The 26,970-nt window shown below is 45.0% G+C and overlaps 1 protein-coding gene and 1 long non-coding RNA gene across 10 annotated transcripts in view; one reads left to right on the forward strand and one right to left on the reverse strand.

Annotated features, from left to right (window-relative positions):
- Positions 1 to 20,720, reverse strand: part of LOC102900349 — a 131,789-nt gene extending 111,069 nt beyond the window's left edge. For 4 of the 8 annotated variants that reach the window (XR_006592352.1, XR_006592350.1, XR_002152197.3 and 1 more), the window contains exons 1-3: positions 20,589 to 20,720; positions 16,562 to 16,654; positions 16,175 to 16,312 (exon numbers count right to left, since the gene is read on the reverse strand). This is a non-coding gene — a long non-coding RNA (uncharacterized LOC102900349). Of the gene's footprint in view, positions 1 to 12,903; positions 13,103 to 16,174; positions 16,313 to 16,561; positions 16,655 to 20,588 lie in introns of all 8 variants that reach the window. The other 4 variants (XR_006592353.1, XR_006592354.1, XR_002152198.3 and 1 more) reach the window with 2 other exon arrangements.
- A 55-nt stretch (positions 20,721 to 20,775) lies between these two features.
- The window catches only part of EFR3A (EFR3 homolog A), a 102,098-nt gene continuing 95,903 nt past the window's right edge, over positions 20,776 to 26,970 (forward strand). For both annotated transcript variants that reach the window (XM_045049795.1, XM_045049793.1), the window contains exon 1: positions 20,776 to 21,003. Coding sequence is in view for 1 of the 2 variants with exons in the window: in XM_045049793.1 (XP_044905728.1) it covers positions 20,994 to 21,003 (10 nt within the window). In the remaining variant the exon portion in view is untranslated. The remainder of the gene's footprint in view (positions 21,004 to 26,970) is intronic.

Consider the following 26,970-nt stretch of genomic DNA (forward strand, 5'->3'; position numbering starts at 1 on the left):
CAAGATTACAAACACATAGACAGTCTAAAAATATCTTTGTACATGGTGTGGAGAGAGATCTTCCAGAGTATCCTCTGAAATATCATTCAGAGTAAAAATGCCACGAGGCTGTGCTCTCATTATTGTGGGTTTATTCCTTCTTCTCATTCACTTGAAGGTGAGAACATACTGACGACAAAGATGCCCTTAGGCTTCTGTTCTTCTACAAAGAAGTTTCCATGGAGTTCAACAGCTCTCAGTGAATCACTGTAAGACACTGTGTTAACTTCCTGTAGCACACCAGGGCCATCAAGGATTTTCAACACCTTAATACTGCAACCATCTCTCAGAACATATGCAAGCCGCCTCTTAAGGAATGCAGAAACAAAACAGTTCTATTGCATACAAAAATTTTTAAGAAGAAAAACATAGTAAACGGCAGGGGGAGAGAAAAATTGCTAAAGGCTCCCTGCATTCCCTGTAAAGTTTTAATCAGGCACAATTCTGTTGAGCCTGGAATGGGAAGAGAATAATGAGCTTCTATTTCGGGAGGTTATGATAATCAGAAATCCTGACAATACTGATTTACCGCAAGGCACAAAAAAGCCATGGCCTCAGCTGGCAGGGTTGAAGTGCGTCCAGTTCCAATCTCTGTGAAAAGGGGATTGGTGCTTGACTAATACACCAGATCCCTGCATTCCAGAGCTCATGACTGTCTAATCTATAAGGACTCAGGCACAGATTTCCTGTTTTTTTCCCCATCTTTTCTAGTGTTTAAAAAAAAAAATCTATTCATTGATGCAGTGGGGAAGAAGCTGAGAGGACACACAGTCCACATCCTTTTTTCAACCAGTGGGGATACCGAGGCAAAGGAAAGTTCTCTCAAGTTCAACAAATAGGATGGACCCACCAAACGGCAAGGAGTTATTTCTACTCTTTGTTTTTAAAATGATAGGATAGGGGCGCCTGGGTGGCGCAGTCGGTTAAGCGTCCGACTTCAGCCAGGTCACGATCTCGCGGTCCGTGAGTTCGAGCCCCGCGTCAGGCTCTGGGCTGATGGCTCAGAGCCTGGAGCCTGTTTCCGATTCTGTGTCTCCCTCTCTCTCTGCCCCTCCCCCGTTCATGCTCTGTCTCTCTCTGTCCCAAAAATAAATAAATAAACGTTGAAAAAAAATAAAATGATAGGATAAATCAGCAAATTTAAAAGCAGCAAATCCCACCGTTCTACTCAGTAGACAAGTTTCATCCATGCGTGCATAAAGAGTTTCACCATTGGCATAACAAAGACGGTTATTTTCAATAAAATCGATATGGCTTGACCATGAGACTGGATGTGGAGGCAGAGGACGATAGAAGGTGCAGACCTCTAGAAATCTGATTAGGGTAATCCGACATAGGTAAACCTCTTATGCGTTCCATCATCCCGAGAAACATCCCGAGAAAGAAGGCAGGACCTCATTTTCACAGCCTCCTTTTCAGCTAGACTCAGCCACGTGACTTATGCACCACCCATCAGATGCTCCAGAACCAGATGTCTATTCAAAAGTGAGAAGTGGGGTCGGGTGGGGGGGTGCCTGGGTGGGTCAGTTGGTTAAGCGTCTGACTTCAGCTCAGGTCATTTATCTAGTGGTTCACGGGTTCCAGCCCCGAATCTGGCTCTGTCCTGACAGCTCAGAGCCTGGAGCCTGCTTTGTGGATTCTGTCTCCCTCTCTGTCTGCCCCTCCCCTGCTCATATTCATTCTCTCTCTCTCTCTCTCTCTCTCTCCCTCTCTCAAAAATAAATTTAAAAAGTTCAAAAAAAATCTGGATGGGTCAGCTGGCTAAATGTCTGATTCTTGATCTCAGCTCAGGTCTTGGCCTCAGGGTCATGGGTTCAAGCCCCACATTGGGCTTCACTCTGGGCATGGAGCCTAACAAAACAAACAAACACACAAATAAGAAAAAGTGAGTAATAGAAGGAGGCTACCACCACATGGGATTTATTTTTCCAGAGAAACTTGAGAGTAAAGTAGCAGAAGTTCAAGAATACAGAGGCTGGCAGGAGGCCTGGGTGGCTCAGTCCCTTAAGTATCTGACTTGGGGTCAGGTCATGATCTCAAGGTTTGTGGGTTCAAGCCCTGCATGGGGCTCTGTGCTGACAGCTCAGAGCCTGAAGCCTGTTTTGGATTCTTGGTCTCTCTCTGTTTCTCAAAAATAAATAAACATTAAAAAAAAAAAAAAAGGTTTTTTTTTTAAAGAAAAAAAAAACTTGGAATGTGTATATAAACCCTTTCGAAAACTAGAGAGGTCTTTTGTCAGCTTTACGACCTAGAACTGTCTTTCTCAAAGACCTGGGAGCCCTTTCTTTGTAGTGTAGACACGAAGGGGGATGCCCCTGTTCAGGTTCCCACCCCGGCCCCTTCTGTCTCCCTCTCTCTATTTCTCTCAGAGGGTGGGAACCTAACTTGAGTGGGTGCCTTTTTCCGAGTTGTAAAATAATCTCCTGTCATAAAGATATCAGAAGTTTGTTCTCCCTCTGGAAAAAACCAATTCGCTAACGCAGAGGGTCGCCCCGATTACCTCGTAAAGTCAGGATGAAGTATGTGTGACAAATGGTGCCATCAAGTCCCCTGACCTGGGGACTAGTCGTTGTCGTTTATCTGGAGAACAGGCAAGTAACGGGTGGCATCTGCTTGGCCGTGTAAGAGGGTGAGACCCCTCCTCGCGATCACTTAGCAGAATGCGTCGACGTGCAGCACGTTCTGCTTTGGCGCTTAGACTGTTTTCTTATTCTACTACCTCTGCAGAGAGGTTTTCTGGGTTCGAAGATTTTGTTTTTAATTGTATTTCCCAGGAGTAGGCGCTCTGTCAGCCCGGCTGAGGTCCCCGATGACAGCCAGCTGCCCACCGTGGGAATGAGCCAGCCTGGATGTCAGGCCCAGTAAGCCCTCAGACGACTGTAGCCCCGGCCAATATCTGACCATAATTACACGAGAGACCAGGCCAGGCCCCCCTGGCTGGACCAGTCAATCGTAGAACCATGAGCAGTAACGACAAATTATCGTTTTGAGCCGCTAAATTTTAGGGGAGTTTATTCTACAACAAGACATTACCAAACAAACGACTTGTTCTCGCAACTAAGAGCTGACTGATACATACAACCTCTTCTTCTGTGTGATGAGTATCTTCAGAGATAGGGGTCTGTTCCATCTCTGAACCCCCCTCTTGAAACGGGTGTTAACTTTTTGCACAGAGGGAGTTACTAATACATATTTCTCTTAAATCGCTTTTTGGACAGACTGCAGTTTCAATCAAGTAAAAACAACAAATTGGATGCAATGCATGTCAGTCGAAATGAACTGAATGTTTTTATCTAACAACTGCTTCCAAAAAGCATTTTCTCCTGTTTACACACTCCACAGATTATTTCCCTACAGTTGAAAGCCAATACATGGGAAAGTACATGCAGGAAGTACCCAGACTTCTTCATTTATTCAAAACCATTTCATGCTTCTGTTCACGTCAGGTAGCACCGCGTCGGGTTCTGTGCCTAGTTTCCCCCCATTTTAATGGTATAATTAAAAGCCTTCTATTTGTTGACCAGAGGGACCTCTTCCACAAGCATCCACAGAACATTGTCAAGATTGAAACCAAATGATTAGGCGCAAAAAATGCTATCTGCAGGGACCCATTGTTTCATGTCTGTGGCGCGTCAGCCTGTGCGTGTAACAATTGTTGGATTATGTTTCCACAGATGCGGGGTGTCTCCTGAGCCTTGACTTTCCCACACCCCTGACATAATACTGACTCGCAGCCTCCACAGCAAAAGCAGTCCAGACGCTGCCTTTCTGCTTTTTCCAGGATGTGTAAATGCCTTTTAGTTGCAATTTAAATTGAATTTTGGAAACTTAGAACTGGTTTCCTTAGTTAATCTGGACCTTCCCAGTGTGATTAGTCCCCGACACAGAGGCTCAGGAAGCACAGGTTCACGGCATCACTTTCCCATTCTTTTCCCCATCCATTTTAAAATTTTTTTAACATTTATTTATTTTTGAGACAGAGAGAGACAGAGCATGAACGGGGGAGGGGCAGAGAGAGAGGGAGACACAGAATCTGAAGCAGGCTCCAGGCTCTGAGCTATCAGCCCAGAGCCCCACTTGGGGCTCGAACTCACGGACTGTGAGATCATGACCTGAGCCGAAGTCGGACGCTTAACCGACCGAGCCACCCAGGCGCCCCTCCCCATCCATTTTTAAAAGCCTCATGGCAAGAATCAGCAGACCATCCATTTTTGGCGAAAGGACTGTGGAAAGATGTAGTGAGTGACAGCTAGACCACAAAGTCCGTTGCAGGCGACCACCTCGTGCTCTGCGCTGATGGCGTGGAGCCTGCTTGGGATTCTCTCTCCCTCTCTCTCTGCCCCTCCCCCGTTCACACACACGCTCGCTCTCTCTCAAAATAAATAATAAACTGTAAAATAAATAAGTAAATAAGCAAGTGAGTAAATAAAAATAAAAACACAAAATGTCATGGGCGCACCTGGGTGGCTCAGTTGGTTAAGTGTCCGACTCTTGATTTCGGCTCAGGTCAGGATCTCACGGTTCATGGGATCCAGTACTGCCTCAGCTTCCTTGCTGACAGCACGGAGCCTGCTTGGGATGCTTTCTCTTCCTCTCTCTCTCTGCCCCTCCCCCTCCCCCACTCATGCTCTCTCTCGCTCGCTCTCTCTCTCTCTCTCTTTCAAAATAAATAAATAAACGTAAAAAAAAAAAAAGACAAAACGTTAGTATGCACATCCCAGGGTTGCAGGGCAGCCTAAAAACAAGAATGTAGGCAATATCCTGAGTACTGTGTCTGGTTCCTTGCACAGGAGTAAATCAGTGTCACCTTTGATGACTGTCACATCCAGGGCAATACTGGGAGCAAGTTGGGGGCACTGTGCTCTAAGAGAGACATCACAAGATGTAGAACAAGAAGAGAAGGAGGACAAGGAAGAGGGGCAAGAAGAGGAGGAAAAGGAAAAGACAGAGGAAGGAGAGGAAGATGGCCAAAATGATGATGGGCCTTGACATAATGAGAACTGGGCAAGAGAAGAGACATCACATCCGGAGGGTATAAAGCACGAAGGTCATGAGAACCTAAATGCCTCATTGCTAAGGAAACAGACCTCATCATTCAGCATTTACATACTGAATGCTGATCTTGTGCCCAGCATGTTTGCAATATTTTTAACAAATTTGTTAATGTTATTTATTTTTGAGAGAGAGACAACGAGAGAGAGAGAGAGAGAGAGAGAGAGAGAGAGAGAGAGAGAGACGGAGTGCAAGCGGAGGAGGAGCAGAGAGAGAGGGAGACACAGAATCCGAAGCAGGCTCCAGGCTCTGAGCTGTCAGCCCAGAGCCCGACGCGGGGCTCGAACCCACAAACCGAGAGATCGTGACCTGAGCTGAAGTCGGACGCTTAACTGACTGAGCCACCCAGGAGCCCCGGCATGCTCACAATATTAAATGTAGATATGGTTACTTCCTGCATGGAACTTACAGTCGAGAAAGGGTAGTATCAACCAAATGCTAATGAAAACACACGTTTGATGTTCTGTTGTCTTTTGCACATTTAGAGTCCCTTGAAGTCCGTGGCATGACCTTCTCCTGATACTAAAGCAAAACGTTATTTCTGAGTCAGAGGGAGATAAATTAGACATCACTGGTATTTTCTTCTTTATACATTTAGCTTCTGCGTTTTTCAGATTCTCTATGATGGGTGTGTATGTCTTTTAAAAACATATCTTTTCCATTAGACAGATTGTATTTTCCTCTCCAGCTGGAGTCATTGGCACCTACAAAGATTTTTGGTTCATGCGATCAAAAACTATTTTCTCCTACTCTGCATCATTATAACAGCATTTGGAAATTGTAGTTGGTTTATGTGGGCTTATACTAAAGTTATTAACAGAATGTCTTAATATGACGGGGAAGATGTGTTTTATTTCATTGTTAGCACAATTACAAAACAAATAAAGAAGGTCAGATTATGTGAAGAACAATTTTACTGAATATTAGAATAAATAACTACAGGGGAAACTATCCTTAAAAGATTTGCAATTAAATTGGGAAATTTTAAAACTGACTTAATAAATGTGTAAACCCTGGCACCTGTCTAGTTATAGAAAATTGTATTACTTTACCTCCATGGTGAATGAACAACCATATCAACAAAATCAATGACATTTCTCTTTCCTTTTCCTCCATGGCTCATTCTTCATGCTGTGTTTGTTTATCTGAGTCATCTCCCGGCCCCTTATGCTCATTCTTATGCATCCCCCCAGGCTTGCCTTTTCTGGTATCATTTAAAAGTGTACAAACTTCACTGTGGGTTTGGGCAGTTAGTCGCAAACTAAGCTTAATAGCAAAATGAGGGATTCCATTTGCCATTGCTCGTGAATCATGGGGGTTTGGGGCCAGCTAATCCCCTCTTGGGGAAAGAAGATTCCTATTCATTTTGCTGCTAAACATCTATTCCTGCAGGCTTCTTTCCTCTCCACCTCATCTTTGCTTCATTTCTAAACTGCTCAGGTAAAAATTCTCTCTTCACCGTTAATGATGATCATTAATCACCAAACTCAAGGACCTATTCCTTTCCCCATTACAGACTTCTGCAAATGAGACATCATCTTCCTTTAAAAAGCAAATCTCAAATATTTTTTTTAATGTTTATTTTATTTATTTTTGAGAGAGAGAGAGAGCAGGGGAAGGGCAGAGAGAGAGGAAGACAGAAAATCCAAAATGGGATCCAGGCTCCGAGCTGTCAGCACACAGCCCTACTTGGGGCTCAAACTCACAAACTGCGAGATCATGACCTGAGCCAAATTCAGATGCTTAACCAACTGAGCCACCCAAGCGCCCCAAGTCTCAGACTCCTGACGTTGACAATTTGAGGGGAAAACTTCACACGGTTGGGGAAGCTGGACCTGTAAGCCCTACCTTCTCCTAAACTTCACCTTCCTCTTTGAGAGACGCTTATCTCAGAGAGACCCAGTGGTATCTGTGTTTTTTCACCGGGAGCCAATCATTTTTTAACAGTCTCTTTCTCTATATGACAAAAATACATTTAGTAATAATCTAAAAAAAATTTTTTTTACCATGTATTCATTTTTGAAAGGCAGAGAGAGACAAAGCACGAATGGGTGAGGGGCAGAGACAGAGGGAGACACAGAAACAGAAGCAGGCTCCAGGCTCCGAGCTATCAGCACAGAGCCCGACGCGGAGCTCGAACTCTCAGACCGCGAGATCATGACCTGACCTGAAGTTGGCCACTTAACTCACTGAGCCACCCAGATGCCCCTTTTAGTAATAATCTAAAAATCAATAAAATCAAATATAATCTTGATTGATTTTTTTTCTTAACTTTTAATTTAAGGGGTGCCTGCCTGGTTCAGTCGGTAGAGGGTACAACTCTTGATCTCGGGGTCGTGAGTTCGAGTTCCATTCTGGGTGTAGAGATTACCTAAAAATAAAATCTTTAAAAAAACATAAAGCAAGGGGCGTCTGGATGGCTCAATCGGTTAGGCGTCTGACTTCGGCTCAGGTCATAATGCCATGGCTAATGGGTTCGAGCCCCACGTCAGGCTCTTGTGCTGACTGCTCAGAGCCTGGAGCCTGTTTCGGATTCTGTGTCTCTCTCTCCTTCTGCCTTCCCCCACTGATACTCTCTCTCTCTCTTTCAAAAATAAATAAACATAAAAAAAAAAAAACCCCACATCAGTATGACTGCTCTGGGGGCTAAGGAAGAAATTAAGATAAGGCCTTTTAAAAAAATAAAGCAATTAATTTAAAAAGGATCTTTAAAATTAAAATATCATTCAAAATCAGTAAAATAGTTCATGTATAAACTGAAATGTAAAATGGTTCATGTATAAACTGAGATGTGCCTTTCCAAACAATAGTATGTATCAGAGTTCACAATTTGCTGTTTTAAAATTTAGACACAAATAAAAGCTACAAGTTGTCACTTAGAATTGAAGACCCTCAAGTTTGCCTCTTAATGTTCACAGTCAATGCGCTATCATTTATTCCAATTTTACTATTTAAATAGTAAATTTTTAAATAGTGTTAAATAGTGTTAAATAGTGTTAAAAATTTTTAAATAGTGTTACGGAGATGTGTCATAACACAGGATTTGGCGATGGGAACTGAACCAGAAGCTAGCTCGAGTAATTTGGAATCGCTCTGAACCCACTCTCTGAATGTGTGTAGCTGTGTCCGTATGTGTGGAGGCTGATTTTTATAATTGGGAGCTCTTTAAAGTATTCCAAATTGAATATTATGTTTTATTGTAAGCAATAAAAATGTGCCAATTACATGTAAATTACTAGAACTCACAGTAACCACAGAAATTGATTAGCCCTTAGACAAAAAACTTTTTCAGAGGGCATTTTATCACTGACTTTTTTATAATAGCTGGCACATGGTGATAATAAAAGCAAACGCACTTTTAATTTTTTTTTTCATCGTGGTCAAGTCCTCTACAAAGAATGCCTCTTTTTATAGCCTGCGTCTGCAATGAACCACAGCCACCCACGGCCTGGCCTTTGGTAAACCAACGGAGAGGCCTTCTCCAGCCCTTCTAACTCATAAGCAGATCTCCTTCTTCCTATTCCCATTTCTTTTTATCACAGGACACTATTCCTTTGCTTCACAGCACTTAACACAATTCATAATTAGGTATTTGTTCACGTACTTTCATTGTCTACCTTACTATGCTGCAGTCACCGTGAACTGGTGATAGTTGGCTGTGTCTATCCCAGCACCTGTTGGATACCTGGCATATAGCAAATACTCAATACATTTTTTAGAATGAATGAACACATGCAAGAATGAATAAGCTAAAGTCTTGTTCAGTCAGCAGTGGCTGGGGGTGGGGGGTGGGGGGAGAGGGGAGCGCAGATGAGATAATGTAATAGAAGATTCTAATTTATCCAAAAATAAAGCAGTGATGTGGCATGACTTGGTGTGCCCTGACCAATATCTCTACTCTAATTAAAATCATGAGAGATGGAAGTACATAAATCAAATGTCCACAGGTGAGAAATACAACTATCAGGAAGGGCAGGAGTTTGCAATGTTTCTTGTATCAGTGCATTGTTTCTTGTATCAAATATAGATGAGAAACCAAACCAAGGTAGCTTAGTAAACCTCAGGACTGGGGCCAAGAGAATTGATATATGCTTCAAATGTTTAACTCATTAAACATGTGAAATAAGTCATACAGCATGGTGAGTTATTTGGAAAAAGTCCCTAACGGTTGGGGGAAGGGAGGGAATGGACAGGTGGGAGCAATGCCTCATCTCTGCAAAAGGATGCACAAAGAGTGTCTGAATCTTTGAGTCTGGTTCCCCTCCCTTAAGACCATTTTATATGAATCCACCAAAAATGCCTCTTTGGTTCTCCTCTTTCTACATAATATTGCTGATAGTTTCCTCTGTTGGCTAAAAATTCTCTTGTAACTGAATCTGATGGAATGACTACCGGTTGTGTGGTCAGGTAGAACTGATACAGCATCCTGGCCCTGACAGCTCCCTGCCTCAGTTTCCTTATCTGTAACAAGTAGACAAATGACACCCATCTCACAGGGGGACTGCGGGAATTCAGTGACAGATGGTGTTAGATTAGCCTGTTTTAAGACTTAGAGGCCCAGCTCACAACAATCACCTTCACTGTGCCTTTCACCCACAGGCGTGGTCCTCAGACGTGAGATGTAGACTGTCCACAGGGCTGTTACCTAGCCAAATTCAGTCAAGCTCGGTCCAGATCAGTGCCGCCATCCAGGGGACACATAAACTCATGAGAACTAAGCATGGTGGTTGTTTTAAGGCCCTGAGGTTTGGGGCAGTGTGTTTGTAGAACTATTATAGCAAGAATAACTGCTGTGCCATCTGGATACGTCAGCTGATTGAAACAAGACGTGTATCTGACTCAAACCACACCGTGTATTTTCCTGGGAATGTGGGGCTAGAATGAACACAGAAGAGTTCAACGTGGGTTGCTGGTATTTTGAGTACAGCAGATAATAAAATCTGAGAGCTGTGGAATGACCATCTGTAGTCACGTGAACCGCATAGCAAAATAATCCTTCTGCAGAGGGAGAGGCAAGAGAGAGCCGTGAGGAAGGTACATGACTTCCAATGTTCCTCATGACTTTCCTTTTAAAATGTATTTCTTTATTTTGAGGGGCAGAGAGAGAGACAGAGACAGAGAGAGACAGAGAGAATGCCAAGCAGGCTCCATGCTGCCAGCACAGAGCCCGATGCGGGGCTCGAGCCCACTAACCCTGAGATCATGACCTGAGCCAAAGTCAGACGTTTAACCGACTGAGCCACCCAGGTGCCCCCTGATGACTTTCCTTTTAATTCCAAGTCATTTTGAGCTTGCTGCATCCTGCCTTTGTATTCTCATAATAAATTCCCTCTTCGTGCGTTTGTGTTTAAACTAGATTAAAGTGATTTTGATACTTGCAAATCAGATTTGTTTAGATAGATTTTTTTTTTAATCTAGAAAATTACCTTGTATAGAGCAGGTACTTAAACAACAGTTCTAAGATCAACAATTGCATCAATTAGGTCATAGGTAAATTTGCTTTTCCTATATTTGGCCCAATAAAACTTTTTTTTTTTTAAAGTAGACTCTACACTCAATATGGGGTTTGAACTCATGACCCTGGGATCAAGAGTCACATGCTCTATCCGCTGAGCCAGCCAGGCATCCTGGCCCAATAAAACTTATTTTTTTTTAATGTTTATTTATTTTTGAGAGAAAGAGCATGAGCAGGGGAAGGGGCAGAGACAGGGGGACAGAGGATCTGAAACGGCCTCCATGCTGACAGCAGAGAGCCCAACGTGGGGGTCAAACCCATGAACTGTGAGATCATGACCTGAGCCAAAGTCAGATGCTTAACTGACTGAGCTACCCAGGCGCCCCAAACTTTTGTCTTTAATATACTTTACCAATGTAAGTTCATGCATTGCATTTCTTCCGCTGTAAAATGCCATCAATTGCAAGATAAGCTATGGATTTAATCATAGTGTTTTGGGGAGAAACAAGAAACTCAATGGATGTAACTGTATTTTAAAAATCAATCCACAGAATATATATCGACCTATATAATTATAGCGTATTTCACATTAATTTCACAATCTAAGTTTGACTTTAAGCCTGCTTCACATTCAGCACCCAAAGGTTCTTCTGAATCACATGTGTCTCTCAACAGCTCTGCCTATAATCATGCAGACATGCTGCTTTTTCATGAACTTCATCTTGGCCTCTATTGCAACTGTTGCTTTGATAGCATTATTTGGAGGCTAATCCAAGTATACAAGAGTTTTAGCTACATTCGTTATTTGACTAAGTTCATAGCGTCACGTTTGTGTGTGTGTGTGTCACATATTTTTTCACTTAAATGTACTCTTGCCGAAAGTAAAACAGTTTCTCTTAGAACCAGTCAGAAGCATTTGCAGATGGAACTGTGGATGATGAATGATGGCTTGCTGCATGATTTAGTTACAGCAATTCTCCTAGCTTTGCAAATTCTCGTTGTTGTTGTTATCAATGTTCTAGACAGATGTGTGATCTACATGCGGAGACTGGCCATTTCTACTGTTTTTAGTTTTATTACCTGCATACATGGTAACTTCTGTTTCATTTATTTAAAGTTTATTTATTTATTTTGAGAGAGAGAGAATGCATGGGAGGGGCAGAGAGAAAGGGAGACAGAAAGAATCCCAAGCAGGCTTCACACTGTCATCACGGAGCCTCATGAGGGGCTCCAACTCATGAACCATAAGATCACGACCCGAGCTGAAACCAAGAGTCGGACGCTTAGCCAACTGAGCAACCCTGATAACTTCTGTTTTAATGCTGCACTCTAGCCTGGTCCTTTTGAGCTCATTTAAGCAACAACTAGGAATGCACATTCACATTAAAATTCCACCACATGTGGTCCTATTAACGAGAGCAATGCCGGAACAGTCCACTGGGATCGACTTGTTTCAGGAAGAAACTTACACCGCTCTTTCCAAGGCTGGCCAGTTTCAGCTGACATCAAAAACATCAGGTGGATCCTTATTCCAGAAACACTCAAAAGCAAAAAGCATACATCTTAGCATTGAGCAAATCTGGTGCTCTGATTTTATAGCTTAACTCTTTGAGCTCTGAGCATTTCCTGATCTCACATTAGATACTTCCAAGGTAGGATATGTATGTTCTCTCTGATGCTCCCAGCACCACTATACTAGCTTCTGTGCACATTTTGGATGCAGCAGGGTAGTTCGAATCGTGCACTAGCCAAAAGTACAGGAAATTCGTGTCTCCAGGTGTGAGACTGTGATTCACAGGAAATACGTATCTGGTCATTCACATGACCAATATATTGTATTTGGTGGTTGTCTGTGGTTCCTAGTTCACGGCTACTAGAATCTTTGGAATTTCCTGTGATGAGTGTGATAAAGATGTATTTTGTTATGTTCACAAGGTGACTTTTGTGGGTTTTTTTTAAGTTTATTTATTTCTTGAGAGAGAGAGAACGTGCATGTGTGAGCGAGCACACAAGTGGGGAAGAAGCAGAGAGAGAGGGAGAGAGAATTCCAAGCAGGCTCCTGACAGGCAGCGTGGAACACAACACGGGGTTCATTCCCAGGAATCATGAAATCAGACCGGAGCCAAAACTAAGAGCTGGATGCTCAACCTACTGAGCCACCCAGGCACCCCAGGAAGGTGACTTTTGGAAAGCCCCAGGGAAACCCAAGGGTGGGGACTGGTGGCCAGGAGGACCAGCCACGTAAATAGAGGATTGGGACTTTCAGACCTTGCGCCCCTGCCCCCCACCACCAGGGAAGGCAGAGAGGCTGGAGACTGAGTTCAATTGCAGGTGGCCAATAAGTTAATCAACCATACCTGTGCAATGAAGCTTCCATACGAACCCAAAAGGGCACAGTTTGGAGAGCTTCTGGGTTGGGGAAGACGTGCAGGTGTGAAGAAAGAAGCGTGCCTGGCGAGGGCATGGAAACTCTGAGCCCTTTCTCCACACTTCGCCTTATGCATCCCATCCATCTGGCTGTTCCTGAGTTACATCCATTTATAGCAAACCAGTGAGCTGTAAGGAAAACGCTCCTCTGAGTTCTGTGAGCTTCTCTAGCAAATGAAACTAAAGGAGGGGTTTGTGGAAACTTCTGACTTATGGCCAGTTGGTCGGAAGTACAGATGACAGGGCAGACTTCCAAGTGGCATCTGAATGGAATTGCCAAGGAGGGGTCGCTGGAACCTCCAATCTGTAGCCGCGTGGTCGTGATGCAGGTTGTCTGGGTCCAAGGACCCAGAGGAGGTCCTGTAGGACCTTGGCTTTGGGCGGGATAGAAATCCAACATGAGCTGATAGGAAGTAAGAACGGAGTTTGCTGAAGGCAGAGAGAGTGGAGATACAGAGTGTCTGGGAGAGTCAGAAAGGAAAGGAGAGAGGGTCTCCCTTTTGCCTGTGATCTGTCTGGTGCACACGTCTTCTCAGGCATTCGGGAACAAAGATGAGTGCTCAGGTGTCCTCCATAAGTCACCTGTACCCTGGATCCAGAGCTCTTGGTGAGTCAGTGGTCTTGGGAAGTTCATGGGGACCCTGCCTGGTCAAGATGTTACCTATTATGCTGGAAGACATCATTAACTCCTTGACCTCGACAAGGAGGACATTATGTGCCCTGTAAGGTGTGTGTAAGGTGGGGGTGTAGGTCCTAGCAGGAATAGAAGCAGGAAGGGGCACCTGGGTGGCTCGGTCAGTTAAGTGTCTAACTCTTGGTTTTGGCTCAGGGGCCGATCTCATAGCTCGTGGGTTTGAGCCCTGCATTGGGCTCCGTGCTGATGGTGTGGAGCCTGCCTGGGATGCTCTCTCTTCTTCTCTCTGCCCCTTCCCTGCTCTCTCTCTCTCTCTCTTAAAAATAAATAAACTTAAAAAAAAAGAGTAGGAGCAGGGAAAAGGAGCAAAAAAAAAAAAAAAGCGGCTTTTCATGGAGTCCCTCTGGTCTCCCTGTGTCAGGCAGAAGCAGAGGACGCAAGTCTAGGCTTGGGACGCGTGTCCGTGGCCAGGGATGGCGTGCCATGGCAGCGGCACTTTGTAGGACCGAGCTCTTCGCCCAAGGACACTGTCGCTATCTCAGGGTAGCATCAGAATTGAGCCGAATTGTGGGACCCCCAGCTGGTGTCCAGAAAACCGCTCGTCAATGTGGGGAAACCCTCCCATGCTCCCTCCCCTCCAACAGTGGTTCCTAAAATGCTGGGTTTGTCCTAATTCTTGCTCTTTTAAAACAAATACATTCTGCAGTTGAAAATCCAAGATGCAGAAACACCTACAGGCCACTCAGACTCCTTGAGTCACCAGTAAGAACAGCGTTCCCCAACATTCTGGTGTTCCACCACAACTAGCTTCAGCCACCTGCTTGGGGAACTTTTTTCTTTTATTCTTCTCATCATTTCCAAACAGATCTGCCCCTCCCCACCTTCATTTCATTGGATAAAAAACTGTGTTTGGCTGCCACCAGGTTCCTGCTTCAAAGGCCTAAAGTTCTGGCTTTGTTTCCAGCTACCCCTCCCCCCACTCAAGGCTCAAGGTAAGTCTGATTAGCAGCGATATTGTCTAACTGCAACTCTGTTACCTTATTTGAGACAAATTCAAGAGGCAGATGTCTCTGTCTCTCACTCTCAACTGCTACACAAAGACTGGGAGAGCACAGTTTATGGACAAAGATTTCCTTTAAGAACTTCACCAGCATTGCACGTCCCATGGGATGTCATCTTTTAAAACTAAGTTTTTAAGTTTATTTATTTGGAGAGAGACAGAGAGAGAAAGAAAGAGAGCGTACGCCAGGGGGGAAAGGGCAAAGAGAGAGAGGGAGAGAGAGAGTCCCAAGCAGGCCCTGAGCTGTCGGCACAGAGCCTGACGCGGGGCTCCATCCACAAACCGCGAGATCCCGACCTGAGCTAAAACCAAGAGTCAGACGCTTAGCAGACTGAGCCACTCAGGTGTCCCTAAGAATTATTTGAAAACAATTACTTGAAAACAATATTCAACTGTCACAGTTTATTTCCATCTTCTCAAACACAAGAGGAAATCTGACAACTCTGCAGTGATCCATGAAAGAGGACTTCACCTACTTCTGTTTGGACCTGGAACCTTCCTAACTGATTCTTTGCAGCTTATCTCTTAACTCAGGCAAAAGACCCTACGGGCCAAGCATCCTGTGATGGGAACAGAAACCACCCAGCCAAACAAAAAGAACTGCCCTGAGCCAGCCAGACTGCATGTGACCCCAAGACACGGAGCGACTTGACCTTCACTGCCTACCTGCACGTACTCACTGACCTGTGTCCCACACTTTCTTCCCGTAAACCTGGAAGTACTTCGGGCACTTTGGAGGCTGTCTTTCGAGACAGATGTTAGTCCGCAGTCTTCCTGGTGTGGGCCTCATTGACACAAATTCCTTTCTGGTTCCACCTCCATTTGTCCCATGGCGAGCAGCTGAATTTGGTCTGTTTGGGACCCCTGGAACCAGGTGCCCTTGCAACCTGGCACCCGTCTACAATTACAATCGCAATTTCTCCCCCAAATGAGAACTGATAGGAAACCTACTGGCTTTCCTAAGAGTCTTTGAAACAGTTGCAAAACATAATCGCTCTTCTGAAGGGCGTCACAGTTCCCTCAGCAGAGCAGACTGGAAGAGAGGCCATAATTGTTGTTACCTTCTGTTCATCTCTACCATCTCCTGCCAGGCCCTCTGATTTGCTCCGTGGTTGACTCTTTGGACTGTCTGTAGTTAGGAGTTTGGGCTTGGGGGCCCATGAACATAAGTTCAAATTCCAGGGCCATTATACCTACTCAATCTCTCCAAGCTTCACATATTAAAGCAACGGAGATACTCATCTACTCAATTTTTGTGAGGATCATGTCAGAAAATGCGTGTAAAGTTCTTAGCACGCTACTTGGCACACATGAAGATCTTGATAAATCATACCTCCCACGATGACGTTTCTACAACGGGATTAATTAGCTACAGTTGTTGTGATAACTAATAATAGTTACAACTAATAGTTATGACTAATAATAATTATGTAGTGACGATTAGCAATTGTGATTATGGGGTGCATAACTAACCACCTCAAACTTAAAATAAGTGGCCTTAACATACCTATTTTATTTAGCTCACGCTCCTCTGTGTTGACAGTCACGGCTCGTCTCAGTGGGGTGGTCTGATGTTGGTCTGGGCTAGACTCATTCTTGAATCTTTGCTGAGCTGGTGGGTTTGGCTGATTTACGGTGGCCTCATCTGGAATGGATGGAATGACTGGGGCCTCCCCTCCAAAAGGAAGCCCAGTCTTCACATTTTCTATGTCTCTGCCTGCCCAACGTTTGTCATTGTCTCATTGGCCAAAGTTGCAAGGCCCGCCCGGATTGAGTGGAGGAAGAATGTACTTCTGGGAGAAGTCAATTGCGAGAATGCATACAGCCAGGGGAAGAAATTGAGGCTGTTTTGTCCAATCTACCACAAAAAGCCTCTTCCAAAACTCTGATTTACCTGTTTGCTTGTCTCTATGTCCTTGAGGTTTCTCTCTTCACTCCTTCTGTGTTTTCTTCTTTTTCTCCTTCAAATGTTTACTGAGCACCTAATCTGTTCAACGTAAAGGAGATACAGCAATGAATAAGATTTGATCCCAGTTGTCACAAAGGTCTTGGAAAGGACCTCACTGCCTACGGTGCCACCATATTTAAAAGAGTAATTTTTTTCTCTCTTTTAACAGCACCACTACACTCTGTGTTAAATGCTAAAGCTAGCTAGCATTTCGGTAAGTGACAATAAAAGAGAATGCTTTCCTCTAATTGTTTAAAATGATAGTGTTTCTAAGGAATGGTTTCCAGCTGTTTTGGCTGATTTAATCAAGAGCTATTAATTATCACCAGAGTTTGCTCCCTATCCATTGGCAATGTCTTTACAATGCACAGAGGACTATGATAGTCGGCTAATGGGATGATCGGGAGGTTGTGCCTCGCACGGTGTTCTAGTTGGCACAGAAAGGATTGGTAATAACCTTCTGGATTAGAGGTTTGTCCTTTTGATTTGTTTTCATGCATGTTTGCAACTAGTTTGGGTAGCATATGAGTGCGAAATTTACTCTAGCATTCAGAGGGCAGTGATCTCAAAATGCATGAGCTTAACTGGCATCAGAAAGGGCTCAATGAGGTATATGACTCTGAATTAGAGCCTCATCTTGCTTAATTCTTCCCTAAGGCAACGGAACTCAACCTGGCTGCTTACAAACACCCGGGAGCTTTTAATCTAGGTCCAGGCCTAGGCCATGCGGCAGACTAACTACTTTAGAATCTCAGGAGTAGGACCCAGGGACGGGGCTTATTTAAAGCCCCCCCCCCCCCCCCCCGGGTGATTCCCAAAGTTCAGTCAAACCTGAGAACTATTGCCTTGAGGAGATCCACAGAACATTACAACACAAGGGAACATCTCTTGATTTTGAAATTGAGGAAAATTAAGTCCAGGGAGGTCATGGATTGTCAAAAGGTCAGGGAAGGGGGAAGGCAGGATTGAAACTCAGGTTTTCTAAGTCTAACGTCTGTGCTTTCTTATGCCTCAGAAGAACTGGAAAGGCCCAAGTCACTATTAAGCAATGGCAGAAATAAAATGGGACAAGATGACACAAAAAGGGCACGTCATTGATATAAATACTAAACAATAAAGGAAACGAAGTGATGAGAGCATCACGCTGCATCACGATGACCTTTTGGGAATAAACTTTTGGGAGAAGCCTCCTTGTAGTTAATTCCTATAAGCTGCCAATCTGCTGGCAATTACCTTTGACCACTAAAACATGTGCTAATTAAAAGTGCACGGTCTCTGTGCCTGATTTAGAAATTGGAACAAATAGCGGACTGAACTGGCAGCAGCTATTTTGGGCAATTTGGCTAAAAGCTAATGTTCCAATGGGATGTCAATGATGATCTTCCCAGTATCACTTTAACTGACAGTACCAGGCAGGCGTTCTTTCTGGAAGAGGAATCTAGCAGCCCATCTCTGTGTCAGCGAGACGTGATGTGCACGTACAAGCACTAGGCAGTGTGGGGACTGACAGAGACGGATAAAGCCCAGTTCCTACCGGCCCAAATTGGGCTTCAAAAGGGGAGCACTAGCAGAGGGGATGGAAGGGTGTTTGCCAAAGGGGAACAGAAGGAGTGGTCCCGGAGAGGCTACCACACTTAGATCAAGTCTAAAGAAGGGGGTGGCAGAATCAGTCCTCTCAGAAAAAAGGGGCAGAAAGGAGCACACGCAGGAGGTGAAACAGAGGATTTGCGAGGGCACGGGGGTCTGTATGGTAACCGTGTTACCAAAAGCCCACGTGTAAGCCAGAAAAACACTTATGTATGTTGTATGCGATCCTATAATTATGACGCAATTATTCCTGACTTTCAGCTGTCCTTCCTCCGAATCCTTTGGCTGCTGATTTTATTCCTGGCAACAATACAAACCAAAAGACCAAGGGGATTTAAAAAAAAAGAAAGAAAGAAAGAAAGAAAAAAAGAACCAAACTCATTATGGGCCAGACTCTCTCAGGGCCTTTGGGATTTGCATCATTTTTGAGTAATGTAAGCAGAGATGTCTGTCCTTTGGAATCATATCCTCCTTCGGCTTACAGGGCACTGTGCCCTTTGGATCCCTTCTATCTTTCTTTGGCTCCACACCCTCCCTCGGCAGGCTTTCTCTGACTCCTGGCTTTAGCTCCTGTCTGTGGGCCAAAGCTTCCCAAATCTCCAACCTTGAGATCCCTCCACCTGCCTCAGCCTGGTAGGCCCAGCTGCCTTCAGAACTATTCGCTGCCTTCAGAACTAAGCAAAGATGCCACATCGAGCTTAATGTGTCAAAGAGAAACTCACATCCTCTGTTCACACCCCTCCCCAAAGCAACATTCCTTCCCAACTTGTCTACTGCTCTCCCAGTATCATTCGTTTCCTTATTCCAGCCTTGGAGTTACATAACTAACAGATGCCTCTCTTTTGGTCCCAAGCCAGGAGCCGACAAATCCCAGGGATTTTTCTGCTGCAGTAAGATTCAGCTAATTCCTTTTTCACAGCCACCACTAAGACGAGGCACCGAATGCTCCCTTCAGTGTCAGTCCTAAGGACTCCCCTGCATGGTTAATGTCATGGTGTATACTCCACAGAACCCGGCTTCTGATTATTTAATGTCACTGTTCTCACAGAGAACCTAGAATGGTTTCCTAAAGGACAAATTTCCAGCTTGCAAAGTTGTTCATTAACTAGTTCTATTTTACCTGCTTTCTCCCCCCATATTCACCGAATACATATGGACGTCGTTAAGTAGTTATTAAATTAAAATGTCCTAGCCCCCAAACGGTGTGCCAGGCAGGGGATACAGAAATACGGACTATGGTTTTTGCCGGTTTCTGAAAAGTGCCTAGTCCGGTGGTGGACTGTAAGCACTGATGGCAGTTTAATTAGGAGTCAATGGGGAAAGTGGAGAGCCAAGTTAAGATACTGTGAAAGTCTCAGGGCAAAAACTGAGAGCAGGAAACATGTTAGAGATGATAAAAATATGCACCAGTGTATTGAAGTGTCCTCCAAGTACTTGGTAGTTTGGCATTTACCCTTTAGTAAGAGACAGTCTGGTGTATATCCACTGTATACAATCTCCTCTCATCTGCTTCTGTGACTGGCTCTTTTTTTTTAATGTTTATTTATTTTTGAAAAGGAGCAAGAGAGAGAGCACGAGCAGTGGGGGGGTGGGGGGGGAGAGAGACACACACAGGGAGACAGAGGATTCGAAGCAGGCTCTGCACTGTCAGCACAGAGCTGGACGCACGGCTCGAACTCACAAACCCTGACATCATGACCTGCTCTGAAGTCCCATGCACGACCCACTGAGCCACCCAGCCCCCCCTGCACAGTATCATTTCTTAACCTTAGAACGCTGGCACTGCTTTCAAAGAAGAAGTTTCTCAAATTTAAATACTTATTTGAAACGTGTCATTCAGTGGATTTAGTTCAAGACCTACGAATCTGCTTTTTGACAGGTTCCCAAGTGAATCAGGCATCAAAAACTCCTGAACCTCTTTGAGAATGTGTTTTAGACCTCTGTGGCTTGCTTCTATTTCTCCATGCATACGGTCCACTGCCCACGGGGCCTAGCAAAGTCTACGTGCTGTGCCGAATGTTCTAGGCTCCAGCTGTCCGCTCAGTTTGGTGACTATTAGACACAACGATTACTGATGGCACTCAAGAGTCAAGAAAAGTGGCTCAGCCAAGTGGCGTATAATGCCTCCTGAGGCTTATAATGTCTCTGAAAGTCACCAGTAGGAGCAAGAGGAAATTACATTTTCTGTCCTCGCAAAAAAAAAGTGCTCGGCCATCACCCCGAACGACCTCAGTGCGTCTCAAATCGTGCTTTCAGAGAATCAGAACGCACTGCAAGTTCAACAGTTTGCTAAAAAAAAAAAAAAAAAGTCTACTCATGCCCTCGATGCAATCACGCACACCCTCACAAACATTATAAGGCGGTGCAACAAATATCGCTGACGTACCGCGAGTAAGGACTCATGCAAACGACAAAACGAAGCTCGAAGTTACTCTAGGCGACACTTTCTCTCCAAGTCCCCCACCTCCGCCCGCGCCCGGCCGCTCGGGTCCGTTCCTGGGCGGGGCTCGGCCGTAGGGCGGGGGGGGGGGGGGCCGGGGCGTCGGCGGCGTGCTGACGTCAGAGCGTGGGGACGCCCAACGCGGCGTCCGGCGCGCGGCTGGGCCGGCGGTGGCGGCTGTCGCTGGCCTCGTTGCGGGAGCCGCGGGGTCCGCGTCCGCTCCGTCCGCCCTTCGCCTTGCGCCCGGTCGGGGTCTCCGCGGCCCGGCGCCGGCCCGCCATGGTGCCGTCGGCGCGCCCTGCGCGGCCCCGCTGAGCCTGGGTGCGGCGGCGAGCGCGGCTCGGGGTCACCATGCCCACCCGTGAGTGGCCGGCCGAGGGTCGGGCCGGGCGGGGGGCGTTGGGAGGCGGCGGCCCGCACAGCGCGCGCTCCCGGGTGGTCCGCTGCGGCGGCGGGGAAGCCGGGCCGGACTGGGGGGAGCCAGGAAGTGCCAGCCGCCCGGCGAGTTACTTTCGTTTCGGCTCAGCCTGCCCGCGGGGAGGCGTGAGTCCGTTGCACGGACGGGGAAACTGAGGCCCGAGCGTTAAGCATGCCCGGGGAGTAAGTGGGAGAGCCGGAGTAACCTAGACCTGTGGGACTTCGAAGTCCAGGCTCTGTCCCCAGCTCCCTACGGAGCTGGGGAGACTTTATGGAAATGCTGGAAGTCACCGCGGTCGCAGCGCCGTCGCCTGCTGACTTCCTCGGGGGGTGGGGGGGCAGGCGTCGCCTGGTGAGACGCGGGGTTCCTGGGGGGTCCGGCCCGGCCCAGAGGCCCTCCTCCAGGCTCGCGAAGTCCCAGCAGCTTGAATTTCTCCCCGTTGGTAACTCGCCGAGGTGGCTGAAGTAGGTGCTCTTTTGGGAACTTGTTCGGCTTCTGTGCCCCAAAGTGTGGCTGTTGGACCACCTGCTTTCGATTCACTTGGCTGCTGATTACAAGCGCTGTTTGGGGTTCTTCCCAAGGCACATTGACCCCGCAGCTCGGCCCCGGAATCTGCGTGTTTAATAAGTGGCCTAATAAGTGTTACTGAGGGACTCTGAAGTTTGAAAAACATTGCATGTTGGGGACATTTTGGACAGACGGGGTAGGACAATATTACTAATGACCCATTTTAAAACGACCCGGAGAATTGCATTGTGACTTGAAACCTAGTGGCCCATATGTGTCTGTGCAAACTAAGGAAATTCCCTAGTTTTGCACGGAGAGGAAGCATGAAGATGATTGATTTGAAACTGTGTTCAATTAGGGCTCTTTTGAGTAAGCGTTTCATATTGTAAAATCTGTAAACACTTGAAAATACGCTTCCAGTTAGCTCACAGTTTTTAGAATTCATAACTCCTAACTGTCCTTATTTTGGTAGACATTAGGGACACTGGATTTCCAGGTCAGCCTCAAATGCATGTTTTGTTTACTGGCGGGTAAAGAGGAATTTTTTTCCGGATATTGAAAAAGGTTTATGTAATGCTGTGGCAAATCTTTAAATGATCTTGATGGAACGATTACTTTTAACTCGCCCTATTTCTGTGGATAAGGTGGATTTTGTGTTCTGAACACAGTAATGTGTGTCCTTAACTCATGGTCTTGAAGTTTGTGTTCCTTAAATACATCAACTTATGTTTTAATCGTATTCCTCTGGATTGGAGGAATATCATCATCATCATTATTGTTATTTCTTTTTTATTGTTTATGATTTCTGAATGTACTTGTTATCCAGGAATATTTGAGATGAGCATTGTGCTAATCTTACTTTGAGAAAGGAAAAGGGAGAGGCGGTGTAAACACCTACTCTTGAAAGTTAAGGCTTCAAGTGGAATTTATTGGTAAAATGGCAATATAAGTTATGCTGTGAAATTAAATTTTTAGTGCTAAGATTATCTAGCCTCATGGAGAGGATTCAGAAAACTTGTCTCTCTTTTTTTTTCCCCCCAAATGTTAATTTATTTTGAGAGAGAGGGTGCCTGTGTTTGCACACACGAGTGGGGGGGAAGGGCACAGAGGAAGAGAGAGGATCACAAGCAAAGATCCATGCAGGACTCAATCTCAGGACCAGGAGATCATGACCTGAGCCAAAACCCAGAGTTGGATGCTCAACTGATTGAGCCATTCAGGTGCCCCAGGAAACTTGTGTCTTTTAAAATATATGATTTACAATGCAAAATGAGGCAAGGATGAACCATGGCGTATTTGCATAGTTAACGATGCGGATTTTATGGCCCGATTGGAAGGCTAGTGAAATGTTTGAGTTATCTCTCATTATCGTTGGTCGTATTTGTTGTGGTACAGTTTCCGTGATTGCGTAAACACCTAGTACCAGCTGCCAGGACTCAGGTGAAGTGGTTGAGTTCACGTTGCCTTTTGTCCCTCTTCGTGGCCAGAACCACCAGCATTGCTGGGATAGTTCAGTGGACCGTGGTACTTCTTAGAAATTCTGCGTGGAGAATAAATGTCGACATAGGCACTTTCTTTGGGGATGTTTTTAGGAAGGAATCTCTCTCCAAATCAACTGAACTTTTTAATTTATCTTTTTTAAATGTCAAATGAGTTCAGAGGCTCAGTTGCAAGCTGGACCCGTTAATCCTTTAAAGCTTTAGTGAATTAATGCATTGCTTTTCTCTTGGGGATGAACACTAGGGTCTCTCAGACTAGAACTCTGAAAGTGACCCTTGCTCTCAGCCTTCGAGTTATTCTCCTATTGCTGTTTGGTTGCTAATTTGGAATATTGATGCTCTCAGTCATTGAAACCAGTGTTAATAAGCAGAATCTGATGGAGCGTGGTATATACCCCTGAAGGCTAAGCAATTGCATTATCACATGAATGTTAACTAGTAGCTTCGTTGGAATTATTTTGGAGAGCCGGCAACTCTTTTGCAGAAAGCAGCTACCTGGAAGGATGCCTGACAGGAAGCTGCCGCGACAGGAATAATTCTGTGGTTATGTCACTATATTCAGCCAGTCGTTTGCAGTAATCACTAAGCACAGATTTTAAGAATGTTTCACTAAATGGTCTTTTCAAACCTACAAGCCTACAATTTGATACATCATGTCTCTAAAGGCCTTTAGTTCAGCTTCTCCTTTGAAGGACCGTGAAGAAACATTTTGATCTCAAAGATTGTCAGACCCTGAGTCGGAATTGGAGTGGAAGCGATGTTACAGCTTAATCCAGCCATTTTATTTTCTTTTTCGTTTCAGGAGACTGAGATCCCCACGAGCCTCAGTGACGTGGCTAAGGTCACACCTGGAACAGAGCCAGGCCTCCAGCACACATCCAGTCCCTAGAATCCTTCACCGCGAGGAGGGTAGATGAGGTTTAGTTTTGGTGTTTTAGCACCACGTTGATAGTAGCTTACCCTCCCCCCCCCCCCTTTATTCCCTGCGATTACATGAAGATAAAAGTGAGTTTAGCCAAAACTTAAGTCAGGCATGTAAACGTCTAAGAAAATTTGACATGTTTGCCTTTGCTTCTGTCTTGCCGCAGGAGTCCGGGCAAAGAAGGCTGAGGGTTTCACTGGTGTATTCAGCGGATACTTGGTTCTGTAGGCACAGCCTTCCCGTTTTAGTAAACTGCTTATGTGAAAGGGGTTCCCGAGCTCGAAACTGGTTCAGTAAAACGTGCTTTTTTATTATCTATGTAACATTATTGTATGTTGACTAAGGGGGACTGAAACTCCTAACCATCGTTTGCTACAAACTGTACTTTCAGTAATTTGTGGTTAATGCTTTCTTTTCTCACTTAGATGTTGGCATTGATACCTGGTCAGATTTGTTAAGCTGTGGTAATGTGGTCACTTCATGTTTGTTTTTTTCCCCACCGATGAGGCTGATTATATTTGACTTATTTTTCAGTCTGTTCTTATGAAAGAGGTGCAAAGTACTGATGAATTGTGAAGTGAAAGATGCATGCTGGGTGGAGAGGTTCCATTTAGAAATGCATTACCAGCAAATGACGAATTCCTGGCTTGTGAGCTCTTTGTGTTCATTGGTTCTGTGCACCTCTCCTCCCCCTTCCACCCAGCACCTGTGTGTACTGCCAGAGTCCCAACTGAAGAATTTTCTTTCTCACAGTGACCTTTGGCCTGAGACCGGTGACTACTAGATCTCATCTTTCAGTCTGTCCCCACTCATGGGGCATGGGACATCGAAGAGGGTGTAGATGGTGGGAGGTAAGGCTGGAAGAGATAGGAGCCAGAACTTGAAGGATCTTGTATGCCATGAATGAACTTGACCAAAATTGTGTTCATGCAGTCACAGTCACTGACTGTCCTCTCTATAGGCATACTGGCCATTTCCAATAGACATTACTTTATAGAAACTTAAAACTTGCTGTTAGTAATAGAGAATTAATTATTGAATGCTGTTGTGTGCCAGGCAGTATACTTTGTGCTGTATGAGAAATGCCTTATTTCATTATTTTCTACTTTGTGGGAAGCCCTGATTGACATATTATGGAAATGGAGAGATTGAAGTCCAGGAAGAGTTAAGCAGTTTGCCTGATTACAGTAAATGGTAGAGCTGGGATTGGAACTAGGTGGGTCTGGCTTCAGAGTCCTAGCTTTTTTCATCCTACACTGTTCTGAGTCAGGCAGGAGTTGGGTCTACCAGATACTATCAGTTTCACCATTACTTTTGCTCAGCACTGTGCTTAGTTACATAACAGGTGCTTGGTAAACGTTGAATCAGTGAATCTTAACTGGAGTCACAGAAGTTACTCTTTGGATACCAAAACCTGAACTAAACCTTTTCCCATTAAAACAGTGTTATGAGAGTTCTATAATTCATGATTAGGTTCTTAGCAGGCCTGCCTCTAACATTTGTCAGGCTAAGAATACAGATGGAAGCTTGAAAATTGTAGTCTTAATCAGGATTTCTCAAACTTTGCTCTGTTGATGTCTTGGATTGGATAATGAATGTTTTGTTTGGGAGGTGAGGGCTGCTGTGTGCTTTGTGGGGTTTAGCAGCAACTTGGCCTTTACCCACTGGAGGCTAGTAGTAAATCTCCCTGTTCCCCAAAGTTGTGGCAGTCAAATCTGTATCCAGACGTTGCCAAATGTCCCCTGGGGGAGTCATCATTGTCCCTGGGTTGAGAACCACTGATTTAAATATTTAAATGTTATAGATCAGGCTCTTCCTGCAGCCCAGCCTGCTTTCCTATCCAGGGTCCCTGTAGACATTGCCTTCTCAACCTGAAGGCCCAAAGGAACCTGCAGTCTGATCTAGTCAGTAGTGATCTGTAAGGTCAGGTCAGAGTCAGGGTCAGGAAAGACCCTTGACTTTGTCGGGCAACTTTGGAGAACCTAGGCAGGTTCCCCTTTGCCCATACCTTGCTTTTCCATCTCAAGATTTCCACACAGTTCTAAGTACCTTCCAGAGCTATACCATGTGGATACAGGGGTAGGTGGGAGGAGTAAGCCCAGCTTTCTGGAGAACTTATCTGCCACGGTGGGTGATCTGGAGTGAGCAGCTTGAACCAGCAAGTGCATCTTTCTCTGGTTTTCTAGGCAGTGATTTCTAATACTGCCTCTCCGCTCGCTAGCCCACAAGTCTCTCTAAACGAAAAAAGTCCTTTGTTTTGGGAGGCAGAGGCCCTTTTTTTCCTGAGTCCATTGAAGGTACTATGTTAGGAGAAAGCTACATATTACCCATTACATAGCTCTGCTTTGGTATGGAATGCCCCAGTTGGGATGGATTGCAGTGGACAGATCTGATTTCATGTAGTCTGTCATATCCTCCCTTTGCATATTTATTTACTGCTGTCCACCCTCCTTTAGGTATTATTAGATAACATGATTCCAATTTTTACTAAAGAAGGAATCACTGTGTAGGTATTTTTATTGTACTTATGAATCAGACAGTCTTTCTGTATGAACAGCTAGTTCTGTTACAAACTCCACTTTAAACTCCTTTGGAGGAGCCCCTGTGTAGACAATGAGTACCTCCTTATCCGATAGTGTTAGTAGAAGGTTTTATTGATGTTGAAGGAAACAGGTTCCTGGCATTCTCAGAAATGGAGAAGAGGGCACAGAAAATCCCAGTATGGCTTCCCCCCACTTTAAGGAGGAAAGTGTCGACCAGTAGATAAGATGTGAGCTGTTTGTCTAGGTTAGGGCTTCTTCAATATTTTTGCAAAACAAACCCTGTTGAGAATCTGATGAAAGCAGATTTTCATATAAACTTTTGCATAGTTTCAAGAGATTCAAAAACATACTGAGATGTATCCCCTGCAAAAATGGAGATCACCAGAATGGCAGTTCTTCAACCAAAGCTTTGTAATTCAGGTTGTAGAAGAATATCATC

Source organism: Felis catus, chromosome F2 (assembly GCF_018350175.1).
Source record: "Felis catus isolate Fca126 chromosome F2, F.catus_Fca126_mat1.0, whole genome shotgun sequence".
Classification (NCBI taxonomy): domain Eukaryota; kingdom Metazoa; phylum Chordata; class Mammalia; order Carnivora; family Felidae; genus Felis; species Felis catus.